Source organism: Carassius carassius, chromosome 28, assembly GCF_963082965.1.
Source record: "Carassius carassius chromosome 28, fCarCar2.1, whole genome shotgun sequence".
NCBI classification, from domain to species: Eukaryota; Metazoa; Chordata; class Actinopteri; order Cypriniformes; family Cyprinidae; genus Carassius; species Carassius carassius.
Genome location: NC_081782.1, coordinates 2,947,677 through 2,973,047, shown reverse-complemented (window position 1 = coordinate 2,973,047; position 25,371 = coordinate 2,947,677). Strand labels below are relative to the sequence as shown.

Here is a 25,371-nt window from a genome sequence, read left to right as displayed (position 1 = left end):
TGAAAATGTAAGTGTCAATGTAAATGCATAATCAGGGTAGTAACAAGTGAAAAAGTGTAATACAATTCAAATATTTGCATAAAAGTTTGAGCACAACTGTTAATACCCACAATTTTACCCAAGAGGGCTGGTTTAGCATCTCTGTTTGAATTCATAGGCTAACAACACTGTTCGCTCTGATAGACCGGAAATGTTTTACATGTGTCTCAGTGTGGGAGGCACGGTTTGATGCCCAGATACAACTGAGGATTCAGTCGAAATGAGGAAACATTGAGTGCTAGGGGCCATGGGAAAACTGATTACCAGAAAGCAGTGATGTTTGACAAATAAACAAAGATAATCTCTCAAATATACAGAAAACAAAACCTTACCAGTATATCATGTTCTCAATCTCTCCGTTTGTCACCGTTACAAATGATATGAATGGTGCCTCACATTGTTTAATGGGAACACAAACCATAAATATCTGACATTTATTGTAGGGGAAAACATCTTTCATGGTTTGTCAATTTAAATTTGCTTATTTTCCTACCACAAGCACTGCAGAGGGAAATAAACATAACAAGATGGTCACGTTGAGATGTGTCGATGCTGAAGGGTTGCACATGCACAAGTGTGTGATCTCCTGTGAAGAAACTTTTAGAGAAAACAAATGACATGATTAAACAACAACAGACAGAGAGTGTGAGTTTGGATCAGTGTGTAGGTGGCTGGGACACGTGAACAAAGCATGAACATATGGGAACAATCTGTGATGCATTGCTTTGACAGTTCTCTTAAATTAAAGCTCTGGGTTTAAAAATGTAAACTCTGTTAAAACAGACAGTACTTTCAACTCATGCACTTACACTTATTTGTTACCAGTCTTGTGGCTATACCCTTAGAAAACAGTGTGTATTTGAACATTTATTTCAGAACAATGCTTTGCCACATCAATTAAACACAATTTTGTTTGTTTTTCACAAACTGGCAATCAATAGCAATCAACAAGATGCTTCAATCTTTAATAATCTCTGGAGATTAGTTTTCATTTTTCTGTGCACCATCAGAATATCTCAGTTGGCGATTTAACCTGTTTTGCTGTGAATACCTTTTTACATTCAAGAATTAGTTTTATGGTAATGTGCATGTTGCATTATGGATGTAGCATGTCAAATTTACACAGACTTTTTAAACACTCCAAAACATCTCAAGATAATCAAGGCTTTATGCGATCTGAAATATAACATAACATGAAATATTTGGATGGGGCACATTAAAATGTTTTTAGAGCAGCATTTAACAGAAATTAGTCATTTGTCTTGCAAGACTGTAATATGTGCAGGATTAGATTGCTGCTTATGTCGTCTGAACTTCAAACATCCAGGAAGCAGCTGAATGTAAAGCAACTCCAGCTCGAGGCTGTCTCGTACCGCACGTATGCATGTCACACACGCCTCATCCTCCTCTGATCAGTGTGTGTGTGTTCTGTGTTTCTCTTCCATCCTCTGTCAATATGATTTGTCCTCTGAAATATTCAATGCATCCGTCATGCTGTATTCAGACTTAGCTGGAGAACAAGCTGTTTTTAGCCCATAAACACACTTATATAATAAAAGAGGTAAATGGAGCACATATACACACACACAGGAAGTCTACATGAATTGTTTACTGAATCAGTAATGTGCAGAACACAGATGAAAATAAAGGTGCAGTAACAACAATGGTGCACCTGCTCAAATGCACACACACACACATCAGAGCAGGATCGGGCTTGAGGCACATACACTGATGTCAGAGCAATGACGTGAGATGAGAGAAGAGAAAACAGAAGAGACGAGAAAAGAAATAGAGTGAAAGAGATTAGAAGACAGAAATGAAAAAATATGAAATGACAGAAGAGAAGAGAAGCCATGACAGGCAAAGAACAAAGAGAAAACAAATCAAAATTGGAGAAGAACAAACAAAAAAAGAAAACAAATAAAGAGACTCGAGGGTAAGAAAGAAGAGATGAGAATAGAGTAGAAATGAAGAGAGAAGAAAAGAGCCAAATCAGTGATGAAAAAGATGAGAAGAAAATAAATGCCTGACTATGCTGTGGCCCAGCCCACTGAACTGTCTGTGTGTGTGTGTGTGTGTGTGTGTTGTTCTGAATGAGACTGTGAATGAGTGGGCCACCCACAGCAGGAGAGCAGAGGATTTCTGAATGAACGAGATCTCCCTCCTACCAGCTCCTGACACACTGCCAAACACACACTCACTTCACAAAACCAGAGCCCACAGCGGCAAACCTGTCCCAGACACACGCATGTCACTTCCCATCAAAACACTCCTGTCTTCCTCCCATCAGTCCCTGTCTCACACATCTCTCCGCTGTGACTCATCGCTCGCCAGACACTTTACAGATGAAGTCAAATCAACATGACCAGAACCTCAGCCAGCCATAAGAGACGCTTGTGTGCACGGGAGAGAGATGCTTTCAGCTTCCCATACCTCATGTTCAATATGCTTATTAAGGATTAAATAGCTTTTTTGGCACAACAGCAGCTGTATCATCAAATAAAAGTCGAGCTAACGAGATATCCAAAGAGCATTCTGGGTGCGCCGATCAAAAGCAAAGTACCATCGCTCTTCAGTGATCGACTATTATCATAATATCACAAATCAGACTCGAGAGCTTCCACTTTGCATGATAAGAGAAGGTCATAATGAGTCGGTTTCTTCTTCACCAAGGGCCTTTTGGCACTGAATCCTCTAATCAGAGGCCCTCTTGTGCTTCTTTACATAAAGTTACCATGGTAACCACCAAAATATACTACAAAATTCCAACCCACTAAACTTCAACTAAAATGTAATTGCTGGTTTTAAATTGAAATTAAAGTGAAGACAAAGTTAGTAGTGAAGAGTTCATTGCACTTACCATATTAAATCTAATTGATGATGATGATAAATATGTGATTTTTAATCAATGAATGAATGATGCATTTATATAGCGCTTTATTATGTATTGCTGTACACCCAAAATGCTTTACAATCATATGGGGTTCTCTCCTTTTTGAAAAACTGAATAATAAGACGAATTCAAGGATATGCATGCATGCATGAAACCATTTAAATTTGAGTTTGTATGCAAAATAAATAACCTTGAATTGCCTGTAGTGCATGTGTGTGTGTGTGTGTGTGTGTGTGTGGCCAGTTTTGCGTATGTTGTTTCAGTGACGCACGAACTAGGTGGCGTCTCTTATAACAGGCGGAGCTGTCCACGGTGCTGACGAGAGAGAGACTCCGTGCTCGTGCAGCCATAAACACACCGAGAGCGCGAGGGCGATGCGCAACACACTCACGACTCGCCGTTAAAACAGACCGAAGGCAAAGGTGAGAAGTTTTTTGTCTTTAAACACTCATTTGTGCGCACTTTAAGACGAAATGCATCACTTACATCTGGTTTATCTCTTTAGAAACGCGTATAGACTATTGAAGTTGCATGTGCTCTTTATTATATCCAACGAAGAAGAAAAAAACAAAGAAGAAGAATGAATAACAGAACTGTAGTGACACAACTACATGGCAATACAACAGTGACACCTATTGGCAAATTACTATATTACAACACTCCCACTTAATTTTACAATAGGACTAAGCCATTTCTTAGTAAATTATATTAACCAAAAAAAAAATTATGCCATGTTATACTGGTTTACACCGTAACATATTTAACACTAAACACATTCTAGCCCTTTTAAGATCAGACTAAACAGAATTAAATGAAACAAAGTCCAATCTCACTCCTAAGATACTCAAACTTCTGCCTCACCAATGGCTTGGTCAAGATGTCAGCCTTCATGTCATCTGTGGGACAATATTGCAGTTGTATTTGTCCATTCTGCACACATTCACGAATGTAATGGTAGCGAATGTCAATGTGCTTGGTTCTTGAATGATCAACTGGATTCTTTGCGATTGCAATGGCTCCTTGGTTGTCCTCCAGGATGACCACAGGAGTAGCATCCATTCCAAGATCACTCAGTAGTCGTCTAAGCCAGGTACATTCCTGAGCTGCTTGACTAAGTGCAACATACTCAGCCTCCGCTGTTGAAAGAGCAACAGTTGACTGTTTCTTGCTGAGCCAACTCACCGCTCCTCCACCCAGTAAGAACACATTTCCGGTTGTAGAGCGACGATCGTCCTGGTCTCCTGCCCAGTCAGCATCTGAGAAACCGACCAAAGTTCCAGACTCTGACCGCTCATACTTGAGAGCGAGATTCAGTGTACCCTTCAAGTACCGTAGAACTCTCTTCACTGCAGTCAGATGTGAAACATTTGGATTTGCATTGAACTTTGACACAACGCTCACAGCTTGTGCTATGTCCGGCCGTGTGGCCATCGCAGCATACAGTAGACTACCAACCATAGACTGGTAAGTACTTGGGTTCACAGGCTTGCTGACACCATCGTCCCTTTTTAGCTTTACATTTGCATCAGCTGGAGTTGCAACAGGGTTTGCATCATGCATACCATACTTCTGAAGAACGGCTTCAATGTAATGCTTCTGATGAAGAAACACACAGTTTTTGTCTTTGTCTTGGATGACAGAGATTCCCAAGATGTAGGACAGTTCTCTCATGTCCTTCATCTTGTAGCGCTTCTTAAGAGCAAGTTTCAGCTCTTCCATGCTTTCCATCGACTCTGTGATCAGAATTAGATCATCAACATACACAGCTAATATCTCCAGCTCCTGTCGAGATCTCACGAACACACATGGGTCTGATGTACTCTGTTTGAATCCAATGTTCTTCATGAACTCTGTGAAAGTTTTGCTCCAGCAGCGAGGGGACTGCTTCAGTCCATATATTGACTTCTTCAGCTTGCACACCAAACTTTCTTCTCCTGGTCTGATGTATCCCTCTGGTTGCTCCATATAGATTTCCTCATCCAGGTGTCCATTTAGAAATGCGGTTACCACATCCATCTGATGCACATGCATGTTATTCTGGATTGCAAAGAACAGCAACGTACGTATTGAGCTAAAACGTACCACGGGTGAAAAAGTTTCATCATAGTCAGCACCATACTTCTGTGAGTAACCCTTAGCCACAAGTCTGCACTTGTATCTCTCCACTCGTCCGTCACTATGATGCTTGACTTTAAACACCCATCTTGATCCTATGGCTTTCCGATCCTTTGGTAGTTTCACTAAAACCCATGTCTTATTTTCCAGCAGTGATTCATATTCCAAGTCAGCAGCCTCCTGCCATTCCTTTGCATTTGGACTCATCATTGCCTCTTTCAGTGTGCTTGGTTCTGCAACACAACAAACAGTAGCATAATGATCAACAGTCACCAGGTCGGCAAACTCATCATAGCCATATCTCTTAGGTGGTTTTCTGATTCTGCCACCTTCTCTAGCAGTTTCATCGACAGTAGCATCGACTGGGGTTCTTTCGTCAGTTTTCATGATAACTTCATTCTCCGAACAAGAAATATCCACTTCTTGTTTCAAGTCAAAGTCTGACTCGTTGAAGATCACATCCCGACGAATTAGAATCCTTCTTTTTTCTTCGTCAAACAAGCGATAGCCCTTGGCATTGTTGGCATATCCCACGAAACGAAGCTTCACAGCCTTTTTGTCCAGTTTTCTTCTTTCAATGTCTGGGACATGTGCATAAGCTACGCAACCAAACACTTTCATGTGACTCACATTTGGCTGTTTGTCGCACCATTTCTGGTAGGGCGTCACTTGTTTCAGAACAGATGTGGGGAGTCTGTTCTGTATGTAAGCTGCGGTCGCTACAGCCTCTGCCCAGTAAGACTTTGTTAATTTAGCGTGAGAGAGCATGGTTCTCGCTGCTTCAATTAATGTCCTATTTTTTCTTTCTGCAACACCATTTTGCTGAGGTGTGTGAGGTACAGTTGTCTCATGGTGGATACCTTGAGCCTTCAAGTATTCTTGAAATTCTTTGGATGTGTATTCCCCACCATTATCCGTTCTGAGTCTTGCTATTTTCTGTCCGCACTCATTGGATAATATTTTCTCAAATTCCTTGAATTTGCAAAGAACTTCACTCTTCTGTTTCATAAAGTACACCTTGCAACATCTAGAATAGTCATCAATAAAAGTCACAAAGTACTTTGATCCACCTATAGATTCAGTCTGCATGGGGCCGCAGACGTCACTATGAACCAACTGTAGTTTACGTTTGGAACGGATTTCTCCCACTGGCTTATGTGGCTTTCTAGACAGCTTGCCTTCCACACATGCTTCACAGAATGGAACTTCTTTCTCTGCAGGATAGTCCACTCCATTCACCAGTTTTTTAAGTTCCTTCAACTTAGTGGTGTGACCCAGTCGTTGATGCCACAAGCTGGTTGCTACTAATGCACTTGATGCACAGTGACAGGTGGGCGACCTTCCCTCAACATCCAGCTGATACATTCCATCAGATCTTTGTGTTCCCATTCCTCTGAGATTTCCATTTTTATCACGGATGTAACAGCGAGACTTCTTGAACTGCACCGTATTTCCTTTTTTTACAGCAGCTCCCACTGAGAAGAGATTCCCGGATAACTTGGGAACATACAGCACATCAAACATTGTGACATTTTTTACATCACTGATTTTTAATGCCATTCTCAGTTTAACATTACCAAATCCTAGAGCATCAACCACTCTGCCATCACCAAGTTTCACAGACTGTGTTTTTGGAAATTTCTGGTAATCTTGAAGAATTTCTTCATGACACGTCATGTGCTTTGAAGCTCCAGAGTCGATCAACCACTCTACCTGTTGTGTCATCTTATCCTGATTTGCCTCTCTGGCGACGAAGGCACTCTCAGACGAGTCTTCATCATGTTCACATGTTACATTTTTGGCTTTGTGAGTTTTAGTCTGTTTTTTCTTACTTGGACAGTCACGCTTGATATGTCCTTCTTTCCCACACTTGTAACATCTCCACGAGCCGGATCTGTCAGCTCTCACTGCCTTGGAGTTAGCCTGCATATCACTACGAACTAGTGTTGACATTGCTGATGCGCCTCCAGACGCAGCACCACTGGACATAGCACCGCCATAGTTACCATCAGCAGACACTCGTTTTTGTTCTTCATTTATTAATGCTTGCTGAACAAACTGCAGTGTTAAACTGTCCAACTTAGTTTCCAGTGCAGTAACAATTGTAGCATAGCTTGCTGGCAAGCTACCCAGCAGTGTTACAATCTGGTCCTCCTCTTCAATCACCGCACCTATTGCCCCTAGCTGATCAGTTAGCTCCTTCATTCGTTTCAAGTGTTCAGTTATGTTTTCTCCTTCCTTCATTTCACATCTGAAGTATTTTTTCTTCAGAAACAGCTTGTTTGCAAGAGTGTCTCTCTCAAAATGTCCTTTTAGCGTGTCCCACGCTTCCTTAGGGGTCTTACAGCTTGTTATCAGGTACAACTGAGACGTACTCACATTCAGCACCAACACAGAAAATGCTTTTTCTTTCCGTTTTTCAAATTCTGCTCTTGCCTGTGCATTTGCTCCTTCTGCCACGTTGTCAGTCTCCATCACCATGCCCCATAGTCCTTTAGCTTTCATCAAATGTTCCATTTGAAATTTCCACGTTGCCCAGTTCTCTGGCCCACTCAGCTTTTCAATAAACAGTTTATCCTCCATTGTGAGTTCCACAACACTGTCTATTTCACAAAAAAATAGTGTAAAACTACCTTTTTTTTTTTTTTTTGCTTTAGCGAAGATCTGGGCCCATAACCTATTGAAGTTGCATGTGCTCTTTATTATATCCAACGAAGAAGAAAAAAACAAAGAAGAAGAATGAATAACAGAACTGTAGTGACACAACTACATGGCAATACAACAGTGACACCTATTGGCAAATTACTATATTACAACATAGACTGCTTTATATATTAGTAACCTGCTGCACGCAAAGCCTTCATCAACAGCAAGATGAAAAGAAAAGCTGAATTAAACGGATTAATAAAAGTTCGACCGCTGCTTATATCTGTTTCGCGCAAAATTGCTCATTCGTGTTTATTTTAAATTCTAAAAATTGTCAATTTAGAACGCTGCTTACATTTGAAAACAAACAAACGATAAAAGTTCTTTATAACAATTTCCACATAAAAATACAGAAACAGCTAACAGATTGACGTGAGCAGGATGTAGTGCTCCGGAGTTTCTCCTCCTCTCCGTTTGACGGCACTTTGCGGTTCAACAGCAGTGCGGATCCTCGCGCAGTCTCCCGTAGCAACAGGCTATGACTCATTTAGTCGCGGCAGCAATTTAGAAACTAATGAGATTTTCAGCGCAGGCTCTCTGAGTGCTCCGCAAACACTCATCGACAGGCTTTCAACAGATGTCAGAAAAAGAGAGAGAAAACAGAGCGAGATGGTCAATTAAGCATTGTAAACAAGACTGCAAAGTAATCAATGGCAGGTCTTTGTAAGAGGATAAAGGAATAGTTCATACATATTATGGCATCATTTAATCACCCTCGAGTAATTCCAAACATGCGTGGCTTTCTTTCTTCAGTGGAACACAAAAGAAGGTATTCTGAACAAGGTATTTTCACCTATAAGCTACATTGAAAGTCAATGGGGTCCAAACAACACTGGACCACATTGACTTTCATTGTATGGATAAAAACACTGAAACAATGTACAGGTTTGAAATGGGATCTAGTTGACCAACTGATGACAGAACAATGAATATGCATGAAATTGTCAATTCAAACATATCAGTGTGTGTGCATGTGTTGCAAAATGTACGAAAGCTATCATATCACCTTTATACCTAGAAATGGTGCTAAATTTACATTAAATGGTCACATGTATTAGTACATTTAGAACTAAGTTTGAAAGTGAAAGCTTTTTTAATACCTTTATTATTTTTACAGAATATATCAATATGCATGAAATTGTTAGCACAAACATATTTGTGTATGTGCATGTGTTGCAAAAATGTTCAAAAGCTGTCATTGGGGTTGTACCTTATTTAACCCTAAATGGTACATATTAGTACCAGAAATCTCCATATTAGGGCCTATTTTAAATGAGCACCACCCCAATAAAAGCTTAGTTTTAACCAAAATTGTCTTACTCAACATCTATCCTCTCTCAGGTAAAACATGCCGTCATCATCTAGATGCTGCGCAACAGGGGTGTTCATCCTCCCCTCGCTACTTCTTCTGCCCCTTTTCCTTTCTCTCATTTGTGGAGTTCAAGGGGCCACGCTAAGAGAGCATCGCCTGAGCGAAAGTGAACCTGTCTCTTATGGACCTGCATCCCAGATCCGTCCTCCTCCGAGTGCCGAGATGCTAAGAGCTCTACGTTACATCCAAAGCCTCAGCCAGAGAACTCCACCTGATACTCTTGACGATGAGCGCCAGCAAGACACTTCAGATGACATGGAGAGCATTCGCTCCATGATGCAACTGGTGGCTCCTTCTGGGATGGATAGAGGCATGGATGAAAGTAAGGAAAGAGAGAAAGATAAAACTCAAGAGTTGCTGCAAGCGGTTCTTACCACACTACAACAGACCGAGGAACACATGATCCCCCAAAAAAACTCCCAGAAGGTCATCACACCATCTCAACCTCGATACGCCGTCCACCCCTTCCCAAGACAAAAACAACAACTAGAAATGGAAACTTCGTCCGAGAATTACGGAAGGACCTCATGGACCAATCCAGATACCCGGAGGCAGAACTGGAAGTTACCACCCATGTTTGAGAATAAAGAGGATCAGGAGCAGCCTCTAAAACGGACCAATGAGAACGCAGAAGAACAGTACACACCCCAGAAGCTGGCAACCCTTCAATCTGTGTTTGAGGAACTGAGTGGAATCGCCGCATCTAATGCCAACAGCAAACGGGAGGATGGTGAAGATGATGACGATAATGATAATGACTTGTACAGGCAGAGGAAGATGGTCTTGGAGGACATCATGGGAACTGATGATTGGGCACCTTTGGAGGAACAAACAGAGACCCAAGAGGAAGAAAGAGAGAGGCATGGGTTAAATCACAACCTTGAGGATGATGAGCAAGAGGAGGACGAAGAAGACGATGATGTCAAGAGATCCAACCAACCTGACTGGTTCCAGACAGAAAAAGAAGAGGAGCCTGAGGACATTGCGAAGCTTGTGGACTACTATCTTCTGAAAATCCTAGAAAAGAAAGAGCAGGAGCAGCAGAAAAGACAAGAGGCCGGTAAGAGCGAGCAAGAAAGTGACAGAGAGGTGGAGGAAAAAGATGAGGATGAAGACGAAGATGAAGAGGAGGATGACAGGGAGGAGAGGGAAATTAAGCCCGTGCACAGCACACTCCCCGAGTCTTTGTCCCAGATCATCAAAATCTCACAGATGCTACAAATCCCACCGGAGGAAGTTCTTGAGCTTCTCCAGAATGAAAAGCAGAAGGATTTGTTCAGAATCCCAACAAAGTCACGTACGCCATATGCAACTGCTCACAAGACCTTCGCCGCATCACCTCACCGACGGCCACTCGAGGCATCGGAGGGCAACAGCGTCGCTGAAGACATCATGAACATCCTTGAGCTGGTAAACGCAGCGCAACAAAACAACCGACCAGTGCAAGCGAAAACGTCAAGTTATTACGAGAGGGAAACCAGCAGGAATGATTATGACGACACTGCTGGCGAGGAAAATGAACTTGCTAATTACCTGGCGCAGAAAATGGTAGCACATGGACAGAGACGTGCACGTCTGACGCCATTACGTGACGAGGATCAGCCCGTGTACGAACGTGCCGACTACTTCGAAAAAAGCGCGCCAGAAAAAAGACCCGGGAACCACAAGAACGCAGCGGCAGGATTAGACAACAACACGATGCTGCAAATCCTGCGGTTTCTGGATCCGGAGAGTGACGATGCCGATGAAATAGACTCTGAGGGGAAAACAGTTCCTGAAATGTAGATGTGTAGATAACGAGTATATTCATTGTTTGAAGTTTGTCATATAATAAAATATTTTAAAAACAAATATATCCCCTAATTGCATTTAGTCAATGTAGTGTTCCAGCTTTTCTTATTTCTTTTTCTGTATAGCAAAAAAAAAAACAGAGTATTTTAGTAAACCCAATGAATTTGTTTCTTAGATAGCGAATAGAACAATGTAAAAAGTAGCCGTCTTTACCTCTTCAACACATAAACACACAGAGATTTTCTCCCTCTTAACGACATAAGTTATGTTTTCAGTCAGTCAGTATCTTGTGCGTGTGATGAGGTCATGTGTGATGTAGCAGAGGTAAATAAAGCATTTGTTCACAACATGGTCCTCTGTGTAATGCTTCTCTCACTGCCGAGCAACCTCTGCAACCTTTTCATGACATACAATCTTTTTTGTTTGTTTTTTGGTGATTGCTTTCCGTTTCATGTGCGACCAGGGTCATAACAACACCGAAATGCATTTACATTCGAGTCATGAATAAATAAATGTGGTTATATATTTACATGCATATATAGAATAAGATGCATTAGTGCTGCTGCAATTCATACATTCTCAAAAAAAGTCTAAATTGTTATTAAAATGCATTTTATTATTTAATTAAAAAATGGGCCAATAACTGACTGATTGTCTGCACAAAATAAAAAAATAACATCAAAATAAAATTTACAGCACAATGAACAGAAATCAGAGGGGTAATTTCACAGTCTATTCAAATATCCCACAAGTACACTACTGTTCAAGAACACTGTAAAAACCATAATATTGTGAAATATTACAATTTAAAAATAACTTTTCTATTTGAACATATTTAAAAAATTTAGGGAAAAATTAAAACAATTTATTTCTGAATTTTCAGCATCATTACTCAGGTCTTCAGTGTCACATGATACTTCGGAAATCAAAAACTGCATTTATTTAAAATCTTTTTAACATTATGAATGTCTTTACTGTCATGTTTGATCAATTTAATGCCTCTTTGATTAATTGATTATATGTCTATTTAAAAAAAATATATATACACTGACTCCATTAGTGTACATGAGTGTGTCTCCTGATTGATTAAAACCAAATGTGCTACATATTAAACTCCTATAATTTAAGAATAGTATTCTCACTATCTCAAAAGTAGTTTGAAATGCTTACTAATGCAAAGTGTTGCTACTTCAGTGTTGTGACTTTGTATGGAAGCTTAATTAAATCCATTCAGCATATGAAGTTCTTGTTGTTGTGTCTTTGAGGAGTGAGGCGATGGCTGTGTTGATCTGAACATGTTCCTTCAGTATGTGGGTTTGTTTACATACTCCTCCATTGTCTGTCAAAAGATGAGGACAAAACACAATGTCTCTGAGTTATAGTTGACCAGTGTAAGAATACATATATTCATGAGTTTATAACATTCATGGATGCTTCTGTAATAATTTATTTGAAAATCGGGATCAGGTTGAAGAACATGATAAATCACCAGCTCAGCAAGCTTATGTGTGTGTGTGTGTGTGTTTCACCTCCTGAAGAGAATCTGCCTCCTCCATTGATTTGGCCACAGATGCTTTGGATGTCTCCTGCACCTCTCCACCAATAATAAACTCATCCAGGATAAAGTATGCCTTCTCAAAGTTAAAAATAATATCTAATTCACACACCTGCAAAACATGCAAACAGATCTAGATGCCAAAAACAGAAAAACATGACTCACACCATTCAGAAAACACATTGACATGCTCTTTATTACATCAAATTCTTACAAGAGGATGAGTAATATTATTCTATATATGCCACATGTTATGTTATAATATATGTTATATATATGCCACACTGTTCAAAAGTTTGAGATCGGGAAGATTTTTATAATGCTTTAGATTAGTCTCTTTTGCTCACCAAGGCTGCATGTATTTAACCAAAAATACGATAAAAACAGCAAAATTGTAAGATATTATTAGAATTTAAAGTAAGTGTTTTCTATTTGAATATATTTTAAAATGTAATTTATTTTTGTGATGCAATGCTAAATTTTTAGCATCATTACTCCAGTCTTCAGCATCACATGATCCTTCAGAAATCATTCTAACATGCTAACTTAGTGCTTAAGAAGCATTTCTTATTATTATCAATGTTAAAAAAGATGTTTTACTTAATATTTTTTGTAAAATGGGAAATATTTTATTTTACAGGATAATTTGGTGAATAGAACCGCACAGCATTTATTTGAAATATATATATATATATATATATATATATATATATATATATATATATATATATATATATAGTACAATAATATATTTTATATATTTATATAACTATTTTCTTGATGTCTTTAGTGTCATTTTTGATAAATTTAATGCATCCTTGCTGATTAAAAGTATGAATGTCTATAGTTTTTTAACCTTACATTGCCAAAGTACTGATCCAGCAGCTCGACATATCTGTGCAGAAGCTCCAGTGTGAGCAGTTCATTGTCCCCTTGCTCCAAACCACAACAGAAATACAGACTTGCATACCTGCAGGACAGAGGTCAGAGGTCAAAGTCACTGGGTTTCAAGCGGCTCTGAGTGACTTCATGTTTTTCCATACAATAACACACAATCACAGGCTGAACCAGGATCCTAAAAGTACACATTTTTCACTGGTTCTTTTCAGAAGCTTTTCGTCTTCAAATAAGGAACCATATTTAGTTGAATAGAGCTTTCTAATCAGTACCGTCGCTCCCTACACGCAGAGTACGCAGTCTGCGTAGGGCACCAACTCCCAGAGGGGGCACCATCTACTGTTTATGGGCACCATCCTAGTTGCTCAAAAAAAAAAAAACCTTCCGCCATTCTCCCATCCGCGTTCGCGACCGCTCGCACATCATGTTTTCGGCTGAATGTTCATAATTGATGGATGGACATCTATGCCCGGGTAAAGGACATCAGCAATCCGGCGCAGAGAAAAGAAAACTAAAGAAAGTCAAAAAAAACAAAACAGGCATAAAGTTGGCTTGACGTTGGACGTTAGAGAGTTTCAAATTTAGGGACAGTCTCTAAAGTTACATGCAATATTGGTATACACTTTTCTAATGTCAGTAGCATTTGAGGAGAATGACTTACAGTCATAAAAACAACAGTAATTGTTCATTTAGGTGTCAGCTATAATGCACAATTGAATTGAATGTTTGATATTAAAATAAACTGTAAATCATATGTAAATGGGCTCAAACGCAAATTTGAAGCTCAATAGCATTTGAGGAGAAAGACTTGCAGTCATAAAACAATTGTAATGTGTTCATTTAGGTGTCAGCTACAATGCACATTTTATACATTTTTAATATATATTAAAATAAATTGTAAATCATTTAGGTAAAAACAAGGTCCGTTTATCACTTTCAGGCACATTCCTGTTTTTTTTTTTTTTTTTTTTTCAGGTTCCCTTACAAAATTACCCATGGTTTTTACAATAACACCACAAATCATCCTTAATATTTTTTTGATGTTGTTGTTGCTATAAAAACAGACCTAAGCCATCAATAGCTTTTAAAATGACTTAAAATGCATTATATAAAAAACAGTGAGGCAATAATTATTGGTTAATAATAACAATGTTAAAATACATAATGTAGGCAAATACAAAATAATCAATTTATGTACGTTATTACAAATGCCTGCACAGGGAGCCAAATGCCATGTAATTGCTGCTGTTACACTTACAGGACAATCAAATCCTTGTTTAGGCTACTGACCAAACATTTAGTTCAAATATTCACTTAATCTTTCATTTTTGGCCACCTTGTCGCTATAGATGACACAGCCTTTATAATTCCTTCAACAAAAAACATGCATATCACAACCCTTACAAAAATAAACCATGGTTTTATCATAGTAAAACAGCTTAATTTCCTTTTGCATGATTTCTTTATGCTTGAGACTATAAAATAAATTAGAGTCATAATAAAGTTATAGCCATAGGTAAATGTCGAGAGCTACAATTGTAATTTGTAAATAATAAAATGTATTCATTTAGTTTTTATTTGATTAAAGTTCTTTTTTCACCCCTATAGTAGGTGTTTTTTCCATCATCATATTTGAGGAAGGGGGGCACAACAATACAATCCTGCTTAGGGCACCCATTTGGCCAGCAGCGGCCCTGTTTCTAATGAACCATTTTAAGAAAAGGAATCATATGAACTTCAAATACAATTGCTCTGCAGGTCATAATTCAACATGCAAATGTTCTAGTAGTCTTAGTATCTTCTGAGTATGCCAAATTAATATACTTTAATGTGTAAAGATCTAAAAAAGGTGCATGCAGACAGACTGTAAATGCCCATAATACTTTAGGGCTTGATGGCTGATCATTAACTTGCGTCAAAGGTCGAGTTAAATTATTCAATAGGAGAGAACGACAGAGTCGGAAAGTTACAGAAAGCATTGTAATGCAGAAGAAAGCACATGCGATAAGAAGGTGACCTCTGACCTCCTGTAGACGATCTTCAGATCCCTCCACTGCAGGAAGTTGCAGGACTTTGGCGGTCGCGCCAGCACCATTTGCGTAACGTCTCTTATGATCTTTTTCTTGTTGCGATCGCTGAGAGCCGTGAACCATTTCTGCAGCCGGAGTTTCCCCTGACGACTGAACAGCAGCAAGAAACGCATCTACAGCAGAGACACATATTCATTTGTCCTAAAAATGTCGGAAAGCTTCATTAAGCTGCTTTTGGGAATGTGATGAACTATGTGATACACATCTACACATCTACATCTATGTGAAGTATTGACCTGAATACAACACAAAACACACACATGTAAAATACTGCATGCTTTGTCATGGTCGGAAAGTCAAACAATGCAGGCCTATCGCAGTTAAAGTATAACTAGGAGTAATAAGGGGGAGCCCGTGTGCTCTCTCTTACACACACACACACACACACACACACACACACATTTCCAGCAGCACATACTATCAGTATCTTCCACATAAATTAAAAACACAGAGAATCTGTGATGAACGTAAGACTCCTCACCGAGACCCCAGTGGGAATCTGTGTTTGATATTTTAGGCCCGTTGCCAGGAGCCAGCATCACTGTTGCCACCAAACACACACACACACACACACACACACACACACACACGCTTACCTAGTTAAATTAGGACATGCCTTGGACCTTTATAAATAAAGCAATTTTGTAAATATGAAATACACTACATTAAGTATTACATTCCTTTGTCAAATAATTGCTATTTAATAACTATATATATATATACACACATAAATAAATAAAACTCACAAGTAAGAACATTTAAAAAATACTTAATCATTTATAATATTTGCAATACTTTTACAATATTTTACAATTTATCAATATTAAATAAAACTAACACACAAGTACAGCAGTGTGACATGAACATAATTCTAATTGCTTTATTTAAAAGCAATCATTTTAATTCAGGAACATTTGAAATGAACATCAAAAAAGGTGGAAAACTAAAAAAAGTCACCATTTATATTTTAAAAATAATTACTACATAATAAATAATATTCGGATACATTTTTATAACCTTAAATCTGATAATAATAATAATAATAAATAATAATAAAATTATATAAAAACAGGCAAAAAAAGCTTGAGCATGTCAAGGTCATGGGTTCAATTCTCAAGAAACATGTTTTCTGAAATGTTTACCTTAAATACATCTGTCAGTGCATACAGTCAAAATAACTACTACACTGCAACTCATAACTAATAAAAGCCTGTGCTTGTTTAGTCTATAAAATTACTGCATAAATTATTTCACATTTAATAATGTTCTAAAACGAAGTATGGTTTACAGTGACACAGTCATGCATTTATACTGGAAATGTGAACATGAAACTGCATTTATGTTTATGCTTTTAACCAAGAAAAGAGATAGAAGCAACAAATGCACCTTTGTCTTTCTGACACAAGAGGAAATACAAATGTTCCTCTTATCAGCATAAGAACAGTGTGTGTGTGTGTGTGTGTGTGTGTGTGTGTGTGTGTGTGTGTGCAGTAGAACACAACAAAGGGTCAAATATAAGGACAGATCCCAGACAAAGCTCTCTAGATCCCAGCTCTACAGAAGAGAAAACAAAACACAAAGCTCTATCTGACCTCGGATCCGTATCTTAATAGGTTTGAGCTGATGGTGATGTTAACGCTAGAAAACTGAAGCAACATTAAAGAAGACAGAAGAACATGACGAGCAGCTCACCATCCTGAGACTCCAGACTCCCTCAGATCCTAAACGAGTCTCTGCGTGGAGCTCCGCGCGCGCGGGGTCATGTCCAGAGTTCAACCGGGACAGTCTCACCTCTCCCCGGTGTCGCGGGGTTTCTGCTCGCGCACAGGTGTGAACCAATCACAGGCGCGCACGGACAGCGGGGGGCGGGGCCGAGATTCGCGCCCTTTTGTATCTGCTTCACACCTGCTGACTTTACCTGGTCAGGTGTAGCGAGAATTCTTTTTCCGCTGCAATAAATTCATAATTCATCAATTTCATAATTATTAATTCGTAATGACTCACTCCCTTGTGACCAAACCATAAAAAAACAATATAAAGATAAGCAACATATTAAAGTTTTATATGGGAATTTGATTTATTACCCACATGTTAAATGCATCCTGTGATTTTTACTCTATTTATTTTACTAACATTTACACAAAATACCATGTATTTGTGTATATGTATAACGTTAGTGATTTATCAAATGTCATATCTCCTCATTTTGAACAACTTTGCCTCAAGAACCAGCTGTCAATCAAATCGCTTTGAATTATTTGAGCTTATTAAACAACCAATTTAAGCGAACTATCTGGATTACAGTCTAGTAGCTAGTTTAATAACGCGTAAGATTTTAACGCATGCGCAAAAGCCTGAAAAGACGCCATAGTTACTGAATCTGATTATTGCCTCTAAGCAATAGGCAATTATATGTAATTACTACTAATAACATGCCTAACATACATTGTTGTACTGTTATTGTTTATATTGCAAAACTGTCATTAAATAGACGATCTTATATATACTCAATTATTATCAAATTGTCAACTAAAGCAGACACACAAAAGAATTGCTTTGAAACATCAGAGGTCTGAGTCTGAGGCGTCTGAGGCGTGTTGTGTCCATTATCACCGGGAGAGGGCAGACAGTGTTGGCCATCGGTGAGTGGCGTGGATCTACGAGCACTCATGTGACCCCCGGAGCCGGTTAAAAGCACCGGCGAGCCTCCGCGAGCACAGCGGGCGACCGGAGCGACAGCGCGGGTGTGAGGATGTCTCTTTACCGGAACTCAGCATGGTTCCTCAAAGGACTCACCGAATTCACCAAGTAAGAGCTGCACTGCTTCAGAAATATCACAACACCTTATTACAGCATTAACAAATATAATGCACATTCAATTAATAAATAATATTAAACATCAATAATTATGATAAATATTGCATGGGTCAGATTTAAGTTTGATCTGTTTCTCTCTTATTTTAAACATTTTTAAAGCATATTTTGTACATTAAAATATTAATCATGCATTTATTAGTCCTCATTTATAGGAGTTTTTAATTAAAGATTATGTGTGATGGGGGCTGATAAAACAAGTAACAAATGGTTCTGGCCGTAATTTTTTTTTTTAATTAATCAAAATATTCAAAATGTCCAGCATTTGTCCGCAGGCCTACTTAGATTTTTACTCCCATGTAGAAATATTTAAATCTAGTACCTAACCCTGATATGAATGAAAAATTATTAAAATATAAAATAATATATACATATATATATATATTTATTTATTTTTTTTTATTTATTTTTTTTTATATATTTTTTTTTTACTTAAAAACAGGAACATAATCATTTGTGAAACTCAGTGAAAACATAACTTAAGGTATGGGTCAAAGGTGATCACTCGTGCTTAAAAAGTCAGTTCCTAACATTGCAAAACTATATTTTTTAGACTAGGCTATATATATCTATATATATATATATATATATATTTATTATTATTATTTATTTTTTTCCCGAGCTCATTGTCAACACACTAACGCTTGTGCCATTTTTTTTCATTCAATTTCATATACGGTCTTATAAATTCTTGGGAGTCAGAAAAACACTCAAACTGTCTCGACTCACGTCTGTTGTTTATCTACATCTCAGTTTTTTCCTCCTTTACATTTTCACCCGGCTCGACCTCTCACGTCCCATAATAGACCACACATCACCCTTAACAGTGCATGCATTTACCTCCTCGCGCCTCTCATCCCTCCGCCTGGCCTGGCACGCGTGGACAAAGCCAGTCTTTGAGATCGGGTCAAGGGGCACGCGCGCCGCCGATGTCAGGAGCAGTGCCATCAGAGGACGTATAGTCCGCTCTCATTAGCTAAGCGATGACGCAAAGTGACACATTAGGACAGAGCATCTTGAGAAGTTTTGCTTCTGGACGTTAAGTGGCGAACGAATACAGAACCTAATTTGGTATCCTACAAAAGTCTACATTGGAACACATTCCCAGCTCACAGGAAATGTTCTCAGAATTTCAGAAAATCATTAATTGATCGTTTACTTCTTATTGCTTTTGAATATCTGAAGAACATCTGGAAACATTTCCATGTTTCATTCCATGTTTTCTTTATTAATGTTCTCAAAATCTTAGCACAAAAACCTTAACTGTACATAGTTTATGGATTGTTTTTTTTTCTGAAATGTTTTAGTTGAATGCTCATCTAACATTTTATTTATTATTTTAAGTGTTGCTGCTTGTTTCGGAGGACATTCAGAAGTAGCATTGACGTAATGTTTGTAAAATTATCAAATTGAATGTTCCTTTTATGTTCACATTGCCAAGAAATAAAAAAAATGTTTTGAATGTTTAGAGAACATTTAGAATAATCATAACTTAATTGGAACATTAGCAAAAAAAACTCTTCGAACATGTTTTGTTGTTGTTGTTAGCTGGGTTCTTCCATTGCCACGTCCTTCATCTTAAAATAGTTTGATGTCAAACAGTTCAAAGCATGCAAAAAGTGAACTCATTAGTTAACTGAACTATTTAGCAGTGTTTTGAGAAGAGCGTGCAAAGGTAACCCTGTGACATCTCAAGACTAATTAAATGTGTGTGTCTCAGGGGGGCATTTCTGTCAGCCTCTAAAAACTTTGTTGAGAAGGACCTGGAGACGTCAGTGGCTGGCCGATCCTTCATGATCACTGGAGCGAACAGCGGGATCGGGAAAGCCACTGCCATGGCCATCGCCAAGAAAGGTGCGTGTTGGAGAAAATCAGCAGTGGTTGGTGGTGATTATGCTCGACGTTTCTTCACATTTCTTCAATGTTGCTTTACTTGTGCTCAGCATTTATCTAAATCTATGCATTTCACCTCATTTTATTTGTCTGCATCTTTGCATTTATCTAAAGCTATGACATTCCAACATTTCTAAGCTTCTTGAAGTCTCCAAACACTTTTAAGTCACAGTGTAACCTCTGTTGTCCCTCTTCTTCAAGGTGGTACCATCCACATGGTCTGCAGGAACAAGGACAAAGCAGAAGAAGCCAGAGCAGAGATCGTCAAGGAGTCTGGAAACAAAGTATGAGTTAACACTGGAATGACTGGGATTGTTGGCCTGCAGTTTAGTGGTTAAAGGAGCTGGACAGTTGGTGGTGGTAACAAAGATGGCTTCCACCACTGAAGCTGCAGTAAAAATGAGGAAGCAGCTACTTGATAAAGAATAATGAAGTAGTTTGCAAGTTTCCATTTGTGCAAAACTCCACTGAGTCATTGAAATGAACCGTTTATCTATACACACTGTCTGGAAACATCTGTTTCTCATGCAAGAAGGTCTAGTAAAATACATGACCTTTGGCCTCTGTGTCTGGCTGCAGGAAATCTTTGTGCATATTTTGGATCTTACTGAGACCAAGAAGGTGTGGGAGTTTGCAGAGTCTTTTAAGAAAAAGTACAAAACTCTCAACGTCCTGGTGAGGCTTTAATACTGTGTATACACTGTTGCTCAAACGTTTGGGGTCAGTAAGATTTTTTACTTATATTTCATTTGAAATTGATTCAGCAAGAACATTATATTGCTCAAAGGTGACGGTAAAGACATTTGTATTGTTACAAAAGATTGATTTCGATTAAGATTAAGATTTTTTATCTTTTATCTAAAGTTCTGTACAGTTTCCACAATAATATGAAGCAGCACAACTGTTTTCAGTATGGATAATAATCAGAAATGTTTCTTGAGCAGTAAATCATCATATTAGAATGATTTCTGAAGATCATGTGACACTGAAGACTGGAGTAATGATGATGAAAATTCAGCTGCGCATCACAGAAATAAATTACATTTGAAAGTATATTCAAATAGAAAACATCTATTTTAAATTATAATAATGTCACAATTTTACCCTATTTTTGATCAAATAAAAGCAGCCTTGTTGGGCATGAGATTCTTTTTATTTATGTGTTTATTTAAACATGTATCACCCCAGACGTGATTGTTATAATACTTCAATAATACTTTTGAATGGCATTAGCAGCCAACTGAAGGAATGATCATTCGGTTGTTTGATTGGTTTGCTGTGACAGATCAATAACGCCGGCTGTATGATGGCTAAGAGGGAGGTGAATGATGAGGGTTTGGAGAAAAGCTTTGTAAGCAACTCTCTGGGTAAGTGAGCAAACCAACAAAACCAGCTCCTCAGCGCTAGGTGCCTTAGCAGACGGTTTTGACCTGATGTCCCTGTTGTGTTCGTCAGCCGTGTACATCCTCATCAAGAGCCTCATTCCTCTGCTGGAGAAGAGCCCTGAGCCCAGAGTGGTGAGTAAACCAGAGACTGAGAGCGACAGACGGAGGTCAGATGGTCACCATCTCTCTCCTCTCTTTCAGATCACAGTATCATCCGGTGGGATGCTGCTGCAGAAACTGCGAACAGGAAACCTGCAGTCTCAGAGGGGCAGATATGACGGCACTATGGTGTACGCACAGAACAAGGTATATTTACTTACACATAGAGTCGAAAAACAGCTTGTGTCCACCTACTGTACAGAAAATCTATTTATGATGCCATATGCTAGTTTAATCATTTATGTTATAAAATATATATCAAAGTCTCTTCAAGGCTGCATTTATTTGGTTACAATTTCAGTAAAAACAGAACAATTGTGAAATATATTTCTAAATTAAATTTTCAGCATCATTACTCCAGTCTTCGGTGTCACGAGATCCTTCAGAATTTTTGTGGAAACAGTGATACATTTTTTGTCAAGATTCTTTAATGAAAAGAATAGAATTTAACTGAAATGTCTAAAGTTATATGTATCCTTGCTAAATAAAAGTACTAATTTCTGTCCCCCAAAACATCCTACTGACCCCAAACTTTTGAACAGTAGTGTAAAATTACTGTAAAAAAATATGCAAGACTTTACTGTTTCACTGACTTCTAGTTTTTTATAATGTTAGTGATTCTCATGCTATCAGAAATGACTTCTATGTCCTTTTTCTTTATATTTCAGAGGCAGCAGATGGTGATGACGGAGCAGTTTGCTAAAGCTCACCCCAACATCCACTTCTCTGTGATGCACCCCGGATGGGTCGACACGCCGAGTAACTGCAGATGCACAGTTTTTATATCATAAATTTAAACCATGCATATAGATGCATTTTCAAAAAGCTACATGGTAAAAAATGTGATTAAAAGTGGTAAAGAAATTAATCTCCTAAAACATGCAGTTTCCGTCAGACATACAAGTTTGACTGTTGATTTGTCAGATAACGTTTCTAATATTACATATACATTGAATGCATTGGATAAAAGCATCTGCCAAATGCATAAATGCAAATATTTAATTAACGTTTATTCAGACTGATTTGCTTGTGTCTTGGATCTCATTCTTTAGTCATTGCGAATGCGATGCCTGATTTCCACAGCTCTATGAAGGAGCGTTTGCGGACACCAGAGCAAGGGGCCGATACGGTCGTGTGGCTCGCTCTGTCCGAGGCGGCGGTCAAGAATCCCAGCGGGCGGTTTTTTCACGGTGAGCAAACACACACCCACACAAGCGCGTACACACACTGGCTGTGCTCCAAAACCTAGAGCCGCTTTTTGCTGTCAAAGGGAGCAAATGAAATCTCATCAGTGACTGAAAGCAACAGCATGTCATAAAAATGTTGAAGCCACAACAGAGCAGCATTAACATGTTGCTAAAGTAATACTCTAATTTGTATAAAAGTGCATTATGAATCTTTAATATTAGATAAAACAGCATTTAAAAATTAGTTTTTAGGTATTAAATTGTTCACTCTTTTGTTAAATATTAAAGCAGCATTGTATCTTTCTCAGAGACTGCATGAATGCATTGCAATAATTTAGGTGAGAAAATTAATCCAAGATACTAATATAAATATACCTGTAGTACTGAAAATTATGAAAAAAACATCTGTAATTATAAATTATTATTTTATACAATATTTGTGCATGTAATGTGTCTTAAAGTATGTTATGGAAGCCTATTTTCACAATGGAAGAAAACTATAAATGTAATTGTCACTCATCTAAATTCAGTTTTTCTTTTATCTTGCAATTTCAATTTATAAACTCATATTCTGAATTTACATCTTGCAGTTTTTACTTTTTTCTCAGTATATCCTATTTTTCCCTAAAACAAATGTCAGACTCCTGACCCGACCCAACCCCCCCAAGCTGAAAATTCAGAACTGCTATATGTAAATTTAGAATTCTTAGAAAAAAGCCACAATTGTGAGAGGTAGAATTTGAATTCGAAAAAATATATATATACACATATACATACATATATACACATATATATATACATACACATATATAAATATATATATATACATATACATACATATAAATATACATACATATATACACATATATATACATATACATACACATATATATACATACATATATATATATATACAAATTATTTTGAGAAAATGGCCTTTAAAGATATGCATTGTAGGTGAGCTCTACAGATGCAAATGAATAAAATACACTTAAATGTGTATTATTTATGTTATTTTCCCCCACTAGTCTGAAAGAAAACACATTAAAAGGCAAAATCCCAAAATTAACCAATTCCTGGAGAAAAAAAGAAAAGAAAAACAATAATGGTTTTGCCAGTAGAGTCTTGCCTTAAGATCTCTTTCTTCGCAAAGTAATACCAAAATAATAATAATCTATAAATATATATATATATATATATATATATACACATACATATGTATATATATTTCTTTTTTTATCTCATGCACAAATGTAGCCATGTATTCAGAACTGCTAGACCAAAACTACTAACTTAAGAATGAATTCTTGCAAAACCCCTAGTTGTGCGCCAATACAGTTCTGATTTCTAGTGTATGTTGTTTTTATGATAAAAGACATGAAAAGTTACTTGGCAACAGCAAACACACATTGTTGTGATCTTGTTTGTCATTTCAATGGTACCAATCAGAGAAGTCACTGTGACTTCTCTGATTGGTGGTCTTCCTGGAGGATCCGACACATGGCTTCTACAGAGGCATATTTCATCAATTAACAACCTGCTCTCTACTGATTCTATAGGCAATAGGAATTATTTCTCCAGATGGTTTCATGTGTTAAACCTCCTTTTGTCTTTGTGTTTTACATGCATTAGATCGGCAGATGGTGTCGGCTCATCTTCCCTTGGCCTGGACGCACAGTTCACAGCTGGAAGATCAGAAATTCATGAGCATCATGGAGGATCTGGCTTCCAGCTTCCAGCCTCAATAAAGAAACTGCATATTAAATAGATGGAGAACAGTAATAAACAACATATTTACACAGTTTAGACACTTTAGTCTCACCCTTAAAGCCGTGTGAATGTACTCACTCCCAGTGTCTCACAACAGATTTTTAGCTGTAGACTAAATTGAAAGTTTGAAGGTGTGAACGACTGTTACACCCAATAAATGCTTAAATATGTTTAAGCCTTTTGCACCTCAATGACTACTTCCTGCATCTTCCTGTTCTACTTCCTTGTACATTTCAGTTCTCTCCTGTCATTAGTCAAATGAAACGAAGGAATCGCTCTTTTCCAACAGCTCGTTCTGACATCATGTGATCAATCTCTCAGCCAATCACAGTGCGTCTTCACTCTCACTGTGTCGGTGACTCCAGCGAATCAGGTCAATCAGGTGGGAACCCGTTCTGACCGGAGTCACCCCAGCTGTCAATCACTCACTCTCAGCCGATCACCTGGTGCAGCACAGGAATCTAAGTGAAAAGGACACTTCCTGTGTCTGTAGCTCTGTGATTGGATGTTTCTTCAGTTTGGTATGGTCACCTGATGTCCCAGAGAATGAGGAAGTGATGTGGAGTTTTTTATTTTATTTTATTTTTTATTTTTTTTATGTATTTGTTCTGATAGTAACATTTGATTGCATTTCTACATATATAT

At 38.1% G+C, this 25,371-nt stretch overlaps 3 protein-coding genes across 3 annotated transcripts; 2 read left to right on the top strand and 1 right to left on the bottom strand.

Moving 5' to 3' along the window:
• Positions 1-3,211: 3,211 nt before the first annotated feature.
• LOC132107712 (secretogranin-2a-like) lies at positions 3,212-11,263 on the top strand. Its single transcript, XM_059513866.1, has 2 exons — positions 3,212-3,354; positions 9,095-11,263. The coding sequence occupies exon 2, from the start codon at positions 9,102-9,104 to the stop codon at positions 10,908-10,910; it is 1,809 nt and encodes a 602-aa protein (XP_059369849.1). The 5' UTR covers positions 3,212-3,354; positions 9,095-9,101; the 3' UTR covers positions 10,911-11,263.
• Positions 11,264-11,914: 651 nt separating this feature from the next.
• On the bottom strand, positions 11,915-17,304 carry ap1s3a (adaptor related protein complex 1 subunit sigma 3a). The gene is made up of 5 exons (XM_059513865.1): positions 17,151-17,304; positions 15,393-15,571; positions 13,333-13,441; positions 12,446-12,583; positions 11,915-12,255 (listed from the first exon to the last, which is right to left on the bottom strand). Exons 1-5 carry the CDS (start codon positions 17,151-17,153, stop codon positions 12,220-12,222), a joined length of 465 nt encoding a protein of 154 aa, XP_059369848.1. The 5' UTR covers positions 17,154-17,304; the 3' UTR covers positions 11,915-12,219.
• Positions 17,305-18,126: 822 nt separating this feature from the next.
• LOC132107710 (dehydrogenase/reductase SDR family member 12-like) lies at positions 18,127-24,751 on the top strand. Its single transcript, XM_059513864.1, has 10 exons — positions 18,127-18,266; positions 20,053-20,186; positions 20,427-20,509; positions 20,805-20,900; positions 21,511-21,592; positions 21,681-21,742; positions 21,812-21,916; positions 22,438-22,528; positions 22,822-22,959; positions 24,589-24,751. Exons 1-10 carry the CDS (start codon positions 18,211-18,213, stop codon positions 24,702-24,704), a joined length of 963 nt encoding a protein of 320 aa, XP_059369847.1. The 5' UTR covers positions 18,127-18,210; the 3' UTR covers positions 24,705-24,751.
• Positions 24,752-25,371: the final 620 nt, after the last annotated feature.

Coding starts and splice junctions, on each gene's coding strand:
- LOC132107710 (XM_059513864.1), top strand. CDS start 18,211: ATGTCTCTTTACCGGAACTCAGCATGGTTCCTCAAAGGACTCACCGAA. Junction 18,267..20,052: donor GGACTCACCGAATTCACCAA/GTAAGAGCTGCA, acceptor TGTGTGTCTCAG/GGGGGCATTTCTGTCAGCCT. Junction 20,187..20,426: donor CATGGCCATCGCCAAGAAAG/GTGCGTGTTGGA, acceptor CTCTTCTTCAAG/GTGGTACCATCCACATGGTC.
- LOC132107712 (XM_059513866.1), top strand. CDS start 9,102: ATGCCGTCATCATCTAGATGCTGCGCAACAGGGGTGTTCATCCTCCCC.
- ap1s3a (XM_059513865.1), bottom strand. Junction 12,584..13,332: donor TGGATCAGTACTTTGGCAAT/GTAAGGTTAAAA, acceptor CATGTTTTGCAG/GTGTGTGAATTAGATATTAT. Junction 12,256..12,445: donor AGGCAGATTCTCTTCAGGAG/GTGAAACACACA, acceptor ATCTTTTGACAG/ACAATGGAGGAGTATGTAAA.